Source organism: Limulus polyphemus, unplaced genomic scaffold, assembly GCF_000517525.1.
Source record: "Limulus polyphemus unplaced genomic scaffold, Limulus_polyphemus-2.1.2 Scaffold176, whole genome shotgun sequence".
Lineage (NCBI taxonomy): Eukaryota > Metazoa > Arthropoda > Merostomata > Xiphosura > Limulidae > Limulus > Limulus polyphemus.
The window spans coordinates 880768-899613 of NW_013665786.1; the positions used below are offsets into that span (position 1 = coordinate 880768).

At 33.8% G+C, this 18846-nt stretch overlaps 1 protein-coding gene across 2 annotated transcripts in view; it reads left to right on the forward strand.

Annotated features, from left to right (window-relative positions):
- Positions 1–18164, forward strand: part of LOC106478055 (RNA-binding protein 38-like) — a 97965-nt gene extending 79801 nt beyond the window's left edge. Inside the window, exon 5 of one of the 2 annotated variants that reach the window (XM_022381574.1) lies at positions 16440–16488. Coding sequence is in view for 1 of the 2 variants with exons in the window: in XM_013938565.2 (XP_013794019.1) it covers positions 16440–16782 (343 nt within the window). In the remaining variant the exon portion in view is untranslated. Of the gene's footprint in view, positions 1–16439 lie in introns of both variants that reach the window. The other variant, XM_013938565.2, reaches the window with a different exon arrangement.
- The last annotated feature ends 682 nt before the right edge of the window (positions 18165–18846 follow it).

An 18846-nucleotide genomic window follows, 5' to 3' on the forward strand; every position in this document is an offset into this window, starting at 1 on the left:
AAACTTATATTAAAGTTTTTCTTCATTACCCATTTAAGCCGTCTCCAGCCATTATATGTTACTGTTAGGTTTAGTATCTGAAGGAAAGACTATAGAGTGGGCAATTCTTTCAGTTAAGTTTCATGACATATTATGTAAAAGGTCATTAATAATTTGCGTAGTTTAAGAAAAGTCAGGAGAGATTATTAAGTATCACTGTTTTCTTTGGTATTTTATTAATATCTGGTAATAAAGAAATAAAATACGGCATTTAAGTTATTATTATTTTTGTTTGTGTGAGAAATTTGGTGATATTGACGATAAAGGACCACAAGTTTTCGTCAGAATTTCAGATTTTATTGTGATAAGTCGGAGAAAGCATAATTCAGACTTTTCTTCAAAGCTTCTACGGATGAATATGGCCAAATAACATTTCAAATTGCATGACAATACCAAGTGTAAAGCTACTTAGCTTTAATATTCGAAACCTAATTACGTTGAAAAATAATGCTGATTTTTACCCAACAGTGCTGTAGTTAAGCATTTCTTGAAAAAACAATAACAGTTTTATTTTGTTCTTTGAGAGCCCTAATGACCATGGTACTAAAATACAACTAAACTGGTGGTTTTTAGTTAACTGTATTCAAAATTCAGTCTAAGGATTCACTTAATGTACTGTGTAAAAACAAGGATAGAAAGAAGTTTAACTAGATGAAACAACCAGAACTAGAACACCTACAAAAACTGTGCTATGAATTCTAACTCCTTCCCACTCAGCTGTGTGTTCTTCTATATCTGTCTTATAGCTGTCACTGCAGTAACTCAAGATTTGTTTTCATTGAAACAAATAAGCAGAAGTATTTTAGGAGGTTACATGTATATTTGTATTTTATATTTATGGCAAAGCTACTAAAGCTATCTGCCTTCATCCCTAATTCTGAACTGTTAATTAGTAGAAAGCAGCCAGTCAGTAGTATCCTATACCCATCATCCACGCTAAAGGCTTGACTGTCACTTAATGCACTCATATCTGAAAGAGAGAGAGTGTGTGTAGGGGGGGGGGGGGTATGGTAACACATGGACTTGAGCCCAGATCACTAGCTCCGAAATCCAGAGCTATACCATAGGGTTAACCCGCGCCCTGAGCGAGTACAATAATTTAGTAAGGCATTTTTCTGAGTAGGTTGCTGCAACAATAGTTTGTTTACTGAATACCTCACCTCATAAACTCAAATAGTTAAAGATATTATTAAAGTAATTTATTAATTTCTAATTAATTTTAACAAACTAGCCATCAACCTATCGTGTTTCAGTACAGTTAGGACTATGTAAAATCCTGGTGGGCGTAACCCAATCAATGAGATTTTTTGATGTTATCAATATATTAGTAATACGGTAATTCACTAAATCTTTGTTATCTTTAAACATTTACGCCATTATGATGCATAACGACATATGTGTCGAACTACTACTCGCAAAACTAAGTGATTCAGGATTAGTAACTCTGTAAATAAGCCTATATAGCATAGTTTAGTAAAACTAGACAGATGTTAAACCTACAGACGACCGTATAAAGTAATTATATACTTATAGATGTTGGTATACAAGTGAAGGAAAACATCTTAACTTACCTACCACTCTCTCATCCCTACCAAAAAAATCTGGATATCTCGTTGGGCTTATTTTTAGAAAAATAAATCTGCTTTTGTACGATCCAAATTACCTTCCACATTCTTAGACATTTTGTGAAAAGTGAGCCTACGTGCGCTCCTAAAATTACTGAAACATGCTTTACATTTAGCCCTTGATTTCCAGATCTGTTAATATACAGACTGCTAGACTTACAGGTTTTTAAATAATATCAAGCTGTCGATTTTATACACTATTGTTACTCTTTCCACCATGTTTACGTCACATCGTAAAAACGTGGCACGGGTTTGGAAGTACGACGTTACAGAACTTCCGAAAGAATGAGCGTTTGACTGAGTCATCTCTAGTTTTTAGTAACTTATTCCTTTTTGTTTTTTGTAGTTGTTTTAAGAAAAATATACCTTTATCTATTCACCAATGGAGTATAAGCTCCGGTACCAAAATAATTAATTAATCACACCTTTCTTTCCACTCGGTTAAATCTGCCCTTGTTTTCAAAACTATTATTGTGTCAAGGAAGGTTGGTTTGGCATCTCGTTGTATCTGTATCAATTAAATACACTCTTGGAAACAGATCTAGATTTTGATATCGTGATCTTTATGTGATCCTTTTTTTTTTAATACACAGACTGCCATGATTGACTTGCTCAGTTTACGTTTTATATATGTTAATGCTATTTAAAATTACTCGACATATACTCAAGTATTAATAAACTCCTCATGAGCACCTTACTGAAGTTGCGTTAATTTGGTCTGGGTTTTATCAACAAGTTTTCGATCACGGTTTCTCCCAAGAATGGATAATAACGTATGGATTTTTAATAAGTAAATGTTTTTTTTTTAAACTGGTGGCTAGAAAGTTTATTCCCCTTCTCCATCTCCCATGGTGACTCAACAGTAAATCTTAAGGCTTATAACGTTACAATATCTCTAAAATTATGGGCATGCTTAAAACAGAGTTTATAACTGCATAGGTAATTTGTTGTTCGTAGCCTGAATGTTTTTTTACATTTTTGTACAATTGACACGAAGTTGACTAAAAAATATCGCGAAGAATGTACGTTAGGCGGAATATGTAGCTGTTGTTTAAGAAAAAGTAATTATTTATAACGCACGCCGATTTGCCTTGTTACACAAGAGGTGTTAAAGGTAATTTCTGGGTCTTAAAAAAAAAGAAAAAAACAGTTGTTTAGTTTCGGGTCGTATCTTACACCTAGACCACAAACAAATGCAGGGTTGAGTAGGATAAGCAGAATTCAACTTCCATCCCGTAATTCTTAGCTGCTCCCGCGTGCTTCAGTGTTTTAATTATTTCAAAACTGTCATCTGGTGTTAGTAGAAATTGATATTTTTGCGAATTCATCACTTTAAAAACGAATACGATCATTAGTAAAATCTTTGTTGCACACGTTGCTTTAGATATTTTACTGATGCTAGTTATAGGGTCACTATGTTGTTTTACAGACCTTGCATTCATAAGCTTACAGTCACTATAGGGTCACTGTTATTTACAGACTTGACAGTTACAAGCTTACAGTCGCTATAAGGTCACTGCGTTGTTTACAGATTTGTCAACTACAAGCTTACCGGCGCTGTAGGGTCACTCCTGTAAATATAGTAACCCTGCAGCAGCTTGTATCTGATCAGTCTTTAAACAACATCTTGTCAGCTACAAGCTTACAGACGCTATATGGTCAAAATGTTGTTTACAGATTTGTCAACTACAAGCTTATAGGCACTATATGGTCACTTTTTTTAAAGGCTGGTCAGCTACAAGCTGCTATAGGGTCACTATGTTGTTTAAAGACTGGTCAGTTACTAGCTGCTATAGGGTCACTATGTTGTTTAAGGATTGGCCAGCTACAAGCTGCTATATGGTCATTATGTTGTTTAAAGACTGATCAGATACAAGCTGCTGCAGGGTTACTATATTTACAGTCTTGTCAGCTACAAGCTTACAGACGCTATATGGTCAAAATATTGTTTACAGATTTGTCAACCACAAGCTTATAGGCACTATATGGTCACTTTTTTTTAAAGGCTGATCAGCTACAAGCTGCTATAGGGTCACTATGTTGTTTAAAGACTAATCAGCTACAAGCTGTTACAGTGTTAGAATGTTGTTTACAGGCTTGTCATCTACAAGCTTACAGACGTTATATGGTAACAATGTTGTTTACAGATTTGTCTACTACAAGCTTATAGGCGCTATATGGTCACTTTTTTTAAAAGCTAGTCAGCTACAAGCTGCTATAGGGTCACTGTGTTGTTTAAAGACTGATCAGCTACAAGCTTACATTTGCTATAGGGTCACTATGTTGTTTAAAGACTTTTCAGCTACAAGCTTACAGTTGCTATAGGGTCACTGTGTTGTTTACAGATTTGTCAGCTACAAGCTTCTATAGGGTCACTATGTTGTTTAAAGTCTGTCAGCTATAAGCTGCTATAGGATCAATGTTGTTTAAAGGCTGTTCAGCTATAAGCTGCTATAGGATCAATGTTGTTTAAAGGCTGTTCAGCTACAAGCTGCTATAAGATCAATGTTGTTTAAAATCTGGTCAGCTAAAAGCTGCTATAGGATCACTATGTTGTTTAAAGACTGATCAGCTACAAGCTTACAATCGTTATAGGGTCACAATGTTGTTTACAGGCTTGTCAACTACAAGCTTACAGTCGCTATGGGGTCACTGTTATTTAAAAATTAGACAGTTACAAGTTTCTAGCGTTATGGCGACATCTTGAAAGCGAGAGCAAGTGATTTAAGTACGTGATTACATTTTGTGTGAATTAATTTCATTTTAGATGGATAAGTTAACGAAACTTAATCATTTAAACCAATTATACTGCATTCTTTCTCTTTCTTTATAACATTCATTTTAATGCTCGTGGGCATTTTTATTTGCGAACAGAATACCTAGATAGACTAACTATGTTTTAAAATTTTATTTTTGAGTAGTGTATAAAAATGATGGTAATTTATCGTTTAATTAATGAAATCTAATTTAATTCTTTGATATATGTACTATTTAGCTGTTAGATTAAAAATACAATATCTGTAAAAATTACCCTTCTTGTAAGAACACACTACTTAAACCTATGTTCATCGTCTAGAGACCTGTATGTATGAATAACTGAATATATTTGTTTAGATTTCAAACAAACAGACCTGGAACATATCGCGTCACACTTATTGGACAAAGTACAAATTCCTATAGTAACAAAGATGTTTACGTAGGAAGAGGACCAACCCACTGTCACATCCGTGAATTAGGATACGCTATCAGATATAATTGTATTTTCTAACTCTAGTTTTATTTGTTCTGTATATATTTTTCACGTGGTTATTTGAAATTAAAATAGTCCATCTCATAAAGAGTATAATTTTTTTCACGGACGTTGCCATATGAGTATGAATAATTCAGGCACTTACTTTATTTATATATTTTCATCTTAACATGTTTATGAAAAATAAAGATATTCGAACTCGGATCATCGTTATGGTAGGCCAGTACTGCGCCTATTGTGCTTACCGCTCCCCACTGGTTCAGTGGTAAGCTTGATAACTTTGCGGTAGGCACAGTACATATAACCCATTATGCAATAAACAAATATACTTACCTCATTTACGTGAATTGTCATATTGCGTCAGAAGTATATTAAAGATGAAAGATCTTTATGATGAGATTCGCTTTTTGGCGTTAGAACCTGACGCTCAAAACCAGTCAAAAATTATATTTAAAAAAATTAGACCTCTTAAAACAAATACAGTCTTTTATAAGAAACTAAGAAACCTTCTGTTAATGTTTTTTTGTTTTTTTTGGGGGGGGGTCGGGGGGAAACATAGTAATTTAACTGTTTTGAAACTTATTTTTCCTATTTATAGTGACTGTGTTAAAGAAGTCTTTACGATGGAGTGAACGTCAAACGCTCAAAGTGATAGATTACCATATATTCTTTTTTTTTTTTCAATTTAAGGTGTGCTCTTAACGTTTCGGGATGATGTGAAACCGTTAGAACCAAAGAACTTAACGGTGTATTACTCCGTCATCTTCGATCCTTTATTTATTGTAAACTAGGTGGAGCACCTGTCCCCTAGAGGGAAGTTATGTAATTTTATGATTAATGGAAAGCTATCTTAGGACATGAAAAGTTGCTTCCACCATATATAATTGTAAAAAAAGGCCCATAAAAACTGCAAAACACAAAATATGAAACCGCAAATTTCCATGTATCTCCGCATGGACCCAACAAATCTTAATGCAAAATTTGATGAAGATCCATCAACAAGGGGCGAAGTAGTGGTAAAAAAAAACACCCATGAAAAACGGCAAAATGCAAAACTAGAAATTTGTATGCATCTCCCCATGAACCCAATGAACGTCCACACCAAATTTGATGAAGATTCATCCGCACCTTACGAAGCTGTTACATGGACAGACAACAGACAGAACTGTTATATTTATATCTATATAATACGTATAGAATCTAGAAGATCAACTTACAGCTGTGTGTTTTTCACTAGGTGTCAGATTCTTATTCTCTGATTTCCAGTCCATTTGTGTACAGCTTAACTGTGCTCTTTCGTACGTATTACCTCAACGGTTTTATTGTTGTGAGATTCTTTCTGTGTTATTCGGTAAAAAAGAAGAATGCAAAGTCCAGTACGCTTAATGATTATGAAAGCTTCTTTTTCTTTTACCCCTGACTACAAGTTCAACTCGTATAAGGCCTACGTAAATAACGAACGATAGGCCAGATTTCACAAATTAATAATATCTCAGTAGAGCATCTACTTTCCAATTTTCTCGTACGTACGTTACTTCCTGTAACTCTAGTACTTCGTTGGAAAAACAGGCTCAAATTTTACAGCGCTGAACTAACTGACTGACTGGCTAGCTGACTCAATACTCAATCAACAATCTCTTCTAGTCTCGCCTGACTCACGTTTTACTTCATTTATATAGTTTACTAAACTTTCAAGAAGGTTTTAGGCGTCAAACTACGTCCAATACGCAACGTCAAAGAAACCCACTGGCAAAACAACAATACAAGCGTTTAAATAAACGAATAAAAAAATCTAATCTACAAAAAATATCATTGGTCCACCGTGAACAAAAATAAAAGCATACTAGCCAAGAGATTACTGTAATATATTGTGCGTCATAGTAACAGAAGAGTCTCAAAACCACAATGAATATGTAAACAAACTAAATAAAGGATTTGTTTTTCCTTATAAGTTTGGTGCGTAGTAGATCTGAAAAAGAAAAAAAAATGTTTCCTCGAAACTAGTTAATGACATAAGTGTGTTTAGCAGATTTTCAAATTATTAATATACACTTTGAGTGAAGTTCTTTACATAATTAAGACAACTGATAATTATTGTAATCGAAAATAATCTTTACATAATCGAGTGACTACTGACAAAATATATTGCACTTGAAAATACCAAGTATTGGACAGTGACGATTTTAATTTCCTGCCTGAATTTGAACTGTCAAATATATTATTTTTTAAAATAAACTAAGCCTTTCTTTAAAATAATTAAAAACATATAACCGCATAGAATATTCAATAATAGTTTGCTTAATTTTATTCTAGTTGGTCTCTCTCGTTTAATGCTTTCGTTAAATAGTGTATTTTTCGAGCTGTACGTAAGACTTTGGTAAAGATGACGGAGCTGATTCGTCTCTTCATGAGCACAGATTCAATTTAGAATTCATTTTTAAGAAAGTATGTTTATATTGCTACCTCAGTTAAGACGTCTAAGAAAAGTTTAATTTCTCATTATATTAAAGAGGGAACTGTTATATAGAATTTTAAATTGGGTTAAATCTATATTTATATTTCATAGCCTTCATAAATAAAATGCTTGTTAACTTTTCTTTAACCCTTTATTTTCGTCTTTCCGAGTGTCCGAAATTTACATAATACTAAACGTACTATTTATATTTGTGACTCAAATAATATATATTTCTATGTTTTATCTTCTTTTGTAATCCGTTTCTATAATTTTTTGAATTTTAGTTGTTTCCTCGTTGATTTACCTTTATAATTTCATCATATGTTTATTAGTATCTTTCTCACTTTTCATTGTTGTCTCAATATTTATTCCCTCTTTTCTTCCATCTTATTATCTCTCTCAATTCATATTTCTATTTTTGGTTTTCAATTAGTTCGTAATTTTCTTCGTTTTTTCATGTATGTTTATTTTTCTTGTACCTTCTAATTTCTTTACTTTTCGCTCAATCGTTGCTGTTTTTGCACGTTGTTAGTTTGCCTTTATAAATTCCGACTTTTTTACTTCATTATTTTCGTCTTTTCTCCGTTACTCTTTTAGCATTTATAGTTGCTCAGTGCTATTATTCATATTTCTTTTTGTTCTTTAAATAATTATCTACCAGTCTTTCCGTACTTTGTTTTTCATGAACTTTTATTTTATGTATTCTGTATCTGCCTCGCCCCTTTCTTCACATCATCTAACTCTGCCTTTCATGTTTAGTTTAGTTACTGTTCGTCTTTTTTCTCGAGTCTTTCATTTTCTTTCGTTACTGCTTACTTTTTCTCCTTGACAGTTAAATTGGCTATATGCCATCTGGCACCGTAGCTGTGACAACTTTCAGCCAAACGCTGCTAGTAGCTTCAGAGGATCAAATTAAAAAGAAGAAAGGAAGATAACAATTAGCAACAAAATAACTATTTGCAAACAATGTTATATACTTCACTAACAGTTTATCTTAAAATAAAACTAAAGTAAAAAGACAAACAATAAACAAAAGATCCTGCTTAATATAGAAGGAAGAGGAAACATACTGTGTATCGGTAGAATGTTGAAAGCCTTATAGTATAGAACACATATTTTTCTTTATCGATTGTAATCATTCATTTGAGTTTCGTTTAAAAGAGATAGATTGTTTTTCAGGAATAAAATAATTTTCTGTTTCAACACTTACGTCAACTGAAAGAATCTACGACATAAAAATAAGTCTCGGTTGAGTTTTGCCTATCTCCAAACACATCATGCGAAGGACAATGTAAAAACTGTCAGAAGGCAGCCAAAAACCAATCTGAAAACTACTTATATCAGATGCAAACAGGAAATCGCGGTTACAGTTGTGCTTAAAGTGTAGTTTGTGGACAATTAATGTCTGGAAGCCGTGATGTGGACTGATGAATTGGATTTCACCTTTTTCTTTGGAAAGAATACATGAGTCACTTCACCCTGATTGTGTTGTTCCAATAGCAGAATTTGCTGGAAGTGGTATAATGGTGTGGAAAGCATACTCATGACGGAAGTTGGAACCTTCGATTCCTTTAGAAGATTGAACAAACACTCGGAATGTACCACAATGCAGGAATACTTGTGTTTTTCAACATTTGTTTGAAAAAGCATGAAAGTGGCTTCAGTCATATAGCTTAGCATTTTTGAGATTGACATAACTGTCGTATTTTAGCCGTAATAACCTACAAACCTCTTTGTATCACTTGCAAGCTATAGTCCTTCCTTCTCCAAAAATTGGCTACATTCGAACAGGATATCTTCCTTTTTTTTTCAAGATGTTTTTTGGCACGTGTAATGTTCAATTTTGAAAACTAAAAAAATGTATTTAAAAACAACGATTATTTTATGCACAATTCAATAAAATGAGATTGTTTCCAGTCTCCAAATTATTAAAATAATAACTTACTGTACAAGGTTAAAAAGTGGTAAGATCCCCGCCGTGACTGGAAAACAATCTCATACATTCTACATGTTTCGTCGTATATCTTGCGTCATCCTGTGTGCATTGTAGATTAATTTTGTAAAATTATTGTACGGTGTCCGTTAACCTATACGAGGGGTATCACGAGAACTCGTGGGGCATCGACAGCAGCCTTAACGATACGAGCATCCTCGTTGTGTATGGTAGCTGTCTTTACCTTAGAAGTAAAACACGTTTAACATCTTTTTATTCACACCCATAACAATGTGCTTATACAGAGTACTGTAATGGATTATATTAATATGTTTTTCTGATGATAGATAGCTAGTTTCAATCAGCACGTTTTTCTTTTCATTCCCATTACTTATTTTATTCATAATTTTGTTTGTTTTTGTGTTTGAGCAACTATGTACCCATAAGTGGCCTTAAACAATGAAAGAATAATAGTTTTAGATCTCAGACGTAGTGGGCTTATTAGCCCACATACGCTTTTCATCTTTAATTATACTTTTCTATATAGTTCATCCTGCGAATAAGATGAGTCTGATAGACGGTGTTTTCTCATCACTGTACATGGGTACATCTCTCACTGAGATAAATTTTAACAGGATTTGTTTTTGGCTTGTTGTTTTTTAAATAACACACACATTACTAACTAGTTACAACTCTTTTTTTTTATTTTACACTATGTAGTAGTGGGGAGATTTGAAGATCGCGTTCTTTGCATGCAACTTTAATCTAAACTGGAGCGTGAAATCTATGAGAAAAAACGAAATTTGATCACTCTCAACCAACATTTCATCTTTACAGAGAAAAAAATATATTTCGTTATTATTTATGTTTTGTTTTTACTGCAGACTCGTTTTCAATTTTTATTATTATTATCATATTTTAAATTATCATTAATTTAATGAAATGTTCCATTAATTAAAAAAAGACAATAGTAATAATTCATTTGCTATTGTTAGAAACTGCTATAATTATTGTTGTTGTTTTTCAGTATACACTGTCTTTTATTTATAACATGTCTATGTTGAAAGTATCTTTCAGTAGTAAGAGTTGTTTTCTAGGTATGCAAGATCGATCCCTGAACGATCTGCTGTTCTTGCTGTGTACGAGAGCGGCTGTATCTCGAACGTGGCAGGATAAGTTGTAACTATAAAGCGCTCTTGAGTCTTATCATTGCGTCTTTTATCGAAGTTCTTCTTGTTGTGACTGATTTTGTTTAATAGATGTTTTCCTTTTTTATATAAAGTATTTATTAAAAACCAAAAGCATTATTCTGTTAATGTAGCCTTCGGTTTCCATAACTACAGGTATATTACAAGCCATAAGTCTTAAACTGCATTGCCAAAAATATTGGTGGGACAGCGGTAAGGCTACGAATTCACAATGCTAAAATCCGAGGTTCGATTCCCCACGGTGAACATAGCAGATGGCCCAATGTGGCTTTGCTCTAAAATAACCAAACCGAAAATATCATTAACAGAGAAGGTACCCAACTGATGAGTCAATTTATTATAATCTTTATCAGTTTTTAATTTAACATACTCCACACCCCTGATGAGAATGGTATATTAAATTGTTTATTGAGTTATTTTTTAATTCTGATCTACGTAGTTAGCTTGCTTCGATCAGAAGTTGTCAATAATTACTACATAACTCAGTCAGTACTTGGTAGATGTTCGTTTGAAACCAACATATCAACGGCTACGTATCTACTCAACAACGCTAGGTAGTTGTGTTCTAATGTAGAAAGCACTCTTTATGGAAATAAAAGTACTTGCTGCATATTTAGCTATGGCGGTGGGCCCTTTTTAGTATGGTGTTTATGTGACTTTATTCTGATCTATATATATATATAGATACAAAGAATGTTTATATCACGAATATACGATTCATCAAACGTGTAATTGTATTTTGTGCATAGCACACGATTTTCATTTTTCGTGTTATGTTTAGTTGGTCCCTTGTTGACGAGTTTTATATATAAGGTAGGAATTGATTTCATGTTAAATTATGGGGAAAAAACGTGAATTTGGTTCATATTAATAATAACAATGGAATTGTTGCTGCAATTTCTGGGTTCTGGCGACGTTTTATAGCTTGTAAACAGTCCTTGATGAATTTGGTAAAGTAGGCATTATTTCTGCTGGTGTAGATCATGAGCTCATTTGTGAGAGTTTAACTACTTGGAAGGGGTTGAAGCAAAAGAGAGCTTGCTGTGTAAGTTGGCTCGTGAGATACAGCAGCGGTTGACTCGCGAAATACAGCAACGTGGATTTTTTAAAGCTTACTAAGACGTTAGGAACGAGAGTTTTTCCTTCTGTTTCAGCTTCCACTGTGAAAGTAATTCTTGGAAGTTGTGATTTCAGATACTAAAAGAAGTTTTCGGGTAGGTTTGAACCACATGTCTTTAATAAAGATGTCATCGACATACTTGGTCGCAAAGTAAGGTTTTTGAGAATGGAAGTGGAAATTCAACATGAATACACTGCAAGATTGAGGTGACTGGGAAAAACAGAAGACACGGTAAAAGGATCTTCTATCGAATGGAAGTGGAAATTCATCATGAATACACTGCAAGATTGAGGTGACTGGGATGATAGAAGATCCTTTTACCGTGTCTTCTGTTTGAATGGTCGGTAAAAGGATCTTCTATCATCCCAGTCACCTCAATCTTGCAGTGTATTCATGATGAATTTCCATTTCCATTCAAACAGAAGACTCGGTAAAAGGATATTTTATCTTCCCAGTCACCTCAATCTTGCAGTGTATTCATGTTGAATTTCTACTTGTCTTCTGTTTGAATGGAAGTGGAAATTCATCGTGAATACACTGCAAGATTGAGGTGACTGGGATGATAGAAGATCCTTTTACCGTGTCTTCTGTTTGAATGGAAGTGGAAATTCATCATGAATACACTGCAAGATTGAGGTGACTGGGATGATAGAAGATCCTTTTACCGTGTCTTCTGTTTGTCCGTAAATTGTTATCCCACTGTAAAAATGTTGATTTGGTGCATAGAATGATAAGTTCAAATGTGTGATGAAGTGTGATTATCCGGTAGGTGCGGAGGGTGATACGTTAAAGTTTAAATGTCCGAGAGTAGAGTCATCTGACGAGTTTTAGATAATTTGTTCAATATCTACATCAACAGTTAGAAATTTTGTCACCAGGCTGCCATGGTTGTAAAAACTGATTAAATTATCTAAAATTAACCGATCAGTTATTCTTCAAGATTAGGTTTGGGTCATATACCACGACCGCTGTTAAAATTGGGTGTATTATTTAATCGCACATTCAAATTAACCACCTAAAATAAATAAATAACACGGGTAACGTTTGACTTTACACAACTGAACAGCTAAAAACATTTTTACTGATCCACGATCCCCACTGAAAGATTCTGTATGTTACAATGGGATTTTTTTTATTACTACAATAGTTTTAATATAATAATCCTTTTCATGTACATATTCATGTTTCATGAGAAGCAACTATGCGTGTGAAGATAGTGAGTGATAGTATAGGTGTGAAGCATTGTGGCATGCAACCTAATTTTAATTTTGACATAAAAATTCATTTCACAGACAAAGCTTTCAGATCAATTTTAAATCTTATAAGATGTACACAAGGCTACCTTTACTTGCCGGCAAAAGATGGGCGAATTTTATGTTTTCCACTCCGCAGACTGTGCCCTAATTTTGTATGTTCTGTTTGTGAGAATCTTATTTCAAACTGGTTAAGTAGAAATTAAATTTTGTTGAAGACATGAAGATGTTGCGATACATATATATGTTCATTTTCCTTTAATATGTGCTTTTCGGTGGCTCATCTTTATGCTTATATAAAGTTTGAATTTAGGGTTCGATCGTCGCAGCATACAGCCTCAACTACTGTGTAGCTTTGTGATAAAATGGGCATTTACTATATTTCTAATGACACAGTTTGAATCGTATTTTCCAACAAAGTAGATCATATCCCAAAATGTACTTTGAATAAAATAACGTCGATATCCGTTTAAAATCGCTGAGTTATCTAGTGTTGAAAAACATGTTCTCTCAACAATTAAAGCTTGTAGTAAGTTAAACGTTATCCGTATTTCGTTTATACGTATGCACGAGTATTGAAAATAAATGTGAACTTGCTAGGCATAGAACCTAAAAATGATGGTCAAATGATGCATCCGAATTATTTATGTTAACGTATTTTAACATCTCTGCTTACTCTTTTTTGGCACACTGCCAAAATTCGTGATAAAGAAATATTTATCTATTCTCCATTGTTAACTAACATGCTCAAGCTACATGTCTTGTAACGTTAATTGTTATGATTAAATTACGAATGCGCAACGTGTGTTTTCTAGTTTGTTCTGGCTGTATGGATGGATATCTATCTGTACTTAAGTTCTACGTTCGCTTTTCCCAACCGGCTGTTCTTTCTACTATGAGTTATGTACTAATCGCGTGTCTGGCGCAGCACTTTCCGACATCCATGTAATTAAAGTTCTTAAGAGTTTAAATACTCTTGACAACAGAGCGATCGGATTATTTTTTATCCATACTCGCAGGACTTCATCTCTGTCATAGCAACACTTGAATTATTTTCCTTTTTTTCTTTCATTTTTTTGCTTTGGAGCGACTGGTGCGCCCTCACATCAAGCAGGAGAATGGCGCTCACGTTTTTTGGTTCTTCTTTCTTTATTTTTTTCATAGCACCGAAACCATAAGAGGAATCATGCCAAGAAGAACCCGTGTATGTTTTGATTACATTAAGCAACGATGCTTCAAGCTGCTTAATTTTTCATGTAGATGCTTTATAAATCATCAAGAAGTTACTCTCAAACTAAGATATAGCTCGTCCCAATTTTTGCTAATTTATTTTGTCATCATTTTGGTCTTGTAACTTGAGATGGCGTATATTGCTTTAAGCTTTAACGAAAGAATAAATTTTTATTTGCTTTCATACAATCAGCTAGAACGTTCTGTCACACGTAAATTACAGAATGTTATTCCAGCGACTAAAAAGCTATTGTTTGAACAGAGAAACATTTGTCCTGAGCTGTATCCGGCGCGGATCTTTCAACCCGAACGCTCTGGAAACTTTTTCTCTCTCAAATAGTAAATATATAGGAGTTGTAATCTTTAAACTAAAATCCTCTGTTGCCGTCTTGCACCCATTGATTAATATAATTCAGTAATGCTCTGATATCGGATGCTTTTCCGCATACTAAATGCAATATCCGCATGCAGCGATTTTTTAGTGGTCCAGAATAAACGCAGGACGAATCTTACCCCATGCTATCCTGATATTTCATCCATAACATATTTGGTCTCTGACATCAAGGTTAATACGTTTTTCCATTTTTATTTCTTAAAAAAGATTTAAGTACGTATATTTATTGTTTTAAGCTATTTTTCAGATTTGAGCTAAGGGGAGTTGCAGGTCGTAATGATGACGTTAAGTTCGGCCTAGAAAGTTTTTAAAATTTGACGTCAGGTTTTTTTAGTGCATTTGAGGGTAAATTATAAATATGCGGTCAGCGAATAATCGAGAAGATATAGTTGATGAAGAGTTAAAAAAAAGAGAACACGCTGTTTTTAGCCGATAGAGTAGATCAGTCGTGTTTTTGTTTTTAATGAAATATTTATATCAGTGTTAACTATTGCGCATATTGAGTTACTTTGTATAAATAAGGTAGTTTGTGCAATTAGCGTCGTTTGTAATCGTAGGCAACAAATGAAAACACTGTACAAGTGTTATCGTTTTCAGAAACATCAAAGAAGAAATAAACTGATTTGTTATCGTTTACGTGAGCTGAACCTTCAGTTATTTTCACCAGATCGTTTAAAAGAACCCGCCATCTAAAAAACAACGTTACGACATTATTATGCAAACTCGAATGCATTCCAGTTTAAATTTTGAATACATTTTGAAGTTATTTGAACAAATTATCTGTATAAGTTAGCTTTCAAACATGTACACAATGCTGCTCGAATTGAGGGGGAACAGTTGGGAAAACCGTTAAAATGAATATCAAGTTTTTGCGCATGAGGAAACGTTAGGAGAATAAGGCTACTGACTGCCTTAGTCTCAGTTGAGGCTCATGTATACAACTACAGTATTATTGATTTTTCTTGTGTCAAATATTATCTCTATCAACCATTGGAAATTTTGGTTTTTATTTTACTATTAATGGTTTTTTTATGTAGTTTTTTGTTAAGTTTTGTTAAGTTTCATTTATGTGAGCCGTCCGTGTGTGATCAGCATACAGGACCATATAACCGTTGCGCAAAATATATAAATAAATCGCACTTCACACACTGAAACCGTGGGTGCGTTATATTAGTGACAGTCAAATCCCACTGTTCGATTAGAGTAGCCCTCTGAGTCTAGGCTATTAGTCCAAAATTCTGGATGGCGGGTATTTTTTAAACCATCTGGACGGCTAGTGCAGAAAGCCGTTAAGTAGCTTTCTGCGAATATCAGAAACAAAATTATTAGTAACTGATCAGTGAAGTAATTAAATTCACTGTATACACACACACACACGTTAGAATACCTGTGTAATTTACACTTCTTTAGTTATATCTGTGGGTTTACAATTCAAGCAATGGTTTTAATGTAAAAACAGGGTTAAGAAGTGTGTGATTAACTCCAATTTAACATCAGATCTGTAAGTCAAGTTATATTTAAGTCAGAGAAGAACTATGTTATATGTTTTGTTAACTGATTAAATTGAAACTTTTGCATTTTTAACTAAAAAAATGGAAGAATATCTTAAATAAATGTAAAACTTGTTATTTATAAAAAAAAGAGAGTAAAACTAAGTCTGTTTAAATGTATTATTTACATTAGAAAATTTTTGTTACCATAAATCTTCTGACAATAATTTCTATTTTACCCATTTATTATTTTTTACCAACGAACGACACCCTTTTGTCCAATCATAAGTTTCTATAAATATAGTCATAGATATGGTAAACTTATCTTGAAACTTGTTAAATCCACTTTTTTGATTTCCTGAAAATTCCTTTTTATTTGTCAATGTAGATTTAAAAGTATATATACGTAATATGGTAATCTCTCTCTTTTTTTTTATTCCAGTCTGTCTCCTCCGTATATCTATCCATCCCCATACGTTACATCATCATCAAGCTTACTGTTACCTTCTCACTTGCCTTTGTCATCAGCTTCAGCAACAACATGGCAGTTTTATGACTACGCAGCTGCGTACCACCCCACTCAATACGCTAACAGCTTGGATCCGGCCAGCTACGCCTTTCCGAGTGTTACCTCAGTTCCATCCACTGGCCATGGAATCTCGCCTTATCTACCACCTCATCTTTACCCATACACCGGCCCCCAGGCTTTACCTGGGCTTGGAACTGTTGCTGGATTTACACCTTATGCACCCCAGCCCCATATACAGGAAGCAAGGCTGCAATGACAAAGTTCTAGTTTCGAGAGAGTAAAGAGAAAGATGTTTTGAAAATGCCTTATTTAATATTAAAAGCACTGTGTCTTAATTGAACTCTATAGTGCAAGAGTACCTGTTCGGAATGTAACAATACTTTTTACGGACGACAGTAATATCTTAGCGATTTGTAAGCTTAATTCGTATAATGAAACAAGAAGTTGAGAAACATTATTGACCTCAAAGCTGCGTGTGTTACGTTTAGTAATATCTCTTAAATTTCAGGCATATATTTATTACTTTAACAATTAAAGCTTCAGTTCTTGTTACAGTTGTGGATTTCAATAATGTATGATCCTTCTTAGGTCGTGTAATCAAAGCAGCTACCTTCAATAACATAAATCCATTCTGTCCACTTCATCTTATAGTAGTAGGAATTAGTGACCTTGCATTGAAGTAACAAGGGGTTTATATAACACAGAATAGGGCTTAGACCTTACTTTAATTTTTTAACCCGATAGCATCTTTGTAGACGATGTTTAACTGTGGAAATTAATCTTAAACCCCACGTGGTAAGTTATCTGTGGAGAGTCAGGTTCACATGGTTTGTGAGATTTTTTTTTGGGGGGGGGGGGTGTAATTTGAGATATAGGTGACGCAAAGAAAATTTTGATGGTTGAAAAGATTAGATATGTAATTCTAAAACATTTATGTTTGGTTATACCGTATCCCATATTTCTGGTATTGGCAGTATAACAATTGCCATATATTTAGCTTATATATCATTGTTAATAGTAATCTGATATCACGTTGCGACGTCAAGAAGTTTACAAGTGTATGCTAGTCGCCTTCGATATGTGTAATTTATTATAACGTATATGTCTGTGTAAATCATGAATTTTGTGTTAAGAAATATGTCCTAAAATGATTAAAACTGTTTTACGTCACAGTGCTTTTGCGATTTCCTTCGTTGGTGGGGAAAAAAGGTATTTTAAAAACGTTGATGTTGAAGTGCATTTTTTATTTTTAATCTTCTTTTGTATGTGGAAAATTTGTGTAATGTAAGCCACTTAGGCCAAGTTTTGCATATAAAATTGAGATTTTTAGACTTCAAGTGTACGAAACAATATAAAAAACATAGGCCCACTGCTCGGATTTCATTTTTTAAAAGAGAAGCCATTTCATACAATTGCATATTTTAAAATTTATTTTAGCTAATAAAATGCCAAAAAACAGGTGTTTGGTAAAAACGTAATAATTAATTAAGAAATATTATTTATCTTGTGCTGTAAATAAATAATTGTTCCACCCACATACGCATCTTAAGAACTGTGTCTTTGTAAACTTTGTATTTACGAAACGAAAACGTTCACTGTTCACAATATAGTTGAGTTTTAGGAGTAATAAAATATGAGATTTCCCTCTGTTTTAGTGATTTTTCTATTATTTTTTATTTAAATCATATATTTAGTTTTTTATCTTATTTTTTGTGTGTAAATTTTCAGTGGATTTTTTTCCACCTGGTGTCGGTATTTTGCTAATTGATAAGTAGCATGCAGTGTTTAAAATACCATCGCATCTAATAACCTAAAAATACCCACTTGCCCCTTCTCCCAGTATGAAATCCTAGAACCGTCCATCTTTCCACCCACAACGCAAATTTAGGTTCTTAACTTCATACTTTCGACAAAAGCTTTTCCTGTGGGTCCTCCTTTTTTCACACTAACCCTTCTCCTACGGTTGCATGGATATAATAATTTAGTTTATTTCCCAGGTTGGGTGTACCACAGAAACTAGCGTGCCCGGATTATGCGTTCAATGTTCGTTGTTCTCGTCCTGTTACTGCGAAAAAACGCGCTCCGCGCTTTGGGGTCGTGGGTGCACTTTAAGAGGGACGATCGAATCGCACTATTCGGTCCTACAGTAGTAGCCAAATAGTTGACTATGGGTGCTCCCTTCTCTTTAGTTTATCAGTTTAAAATTATGACGGCTATTCGCAGATAGCTCTGCTGCAGCTTTTCGCGAAAATTCTAAAAATAAACAGTATTTCATGCCCGCAGTCTTCCTTAGTCAGCCTAACATCACCAAATATTTTTT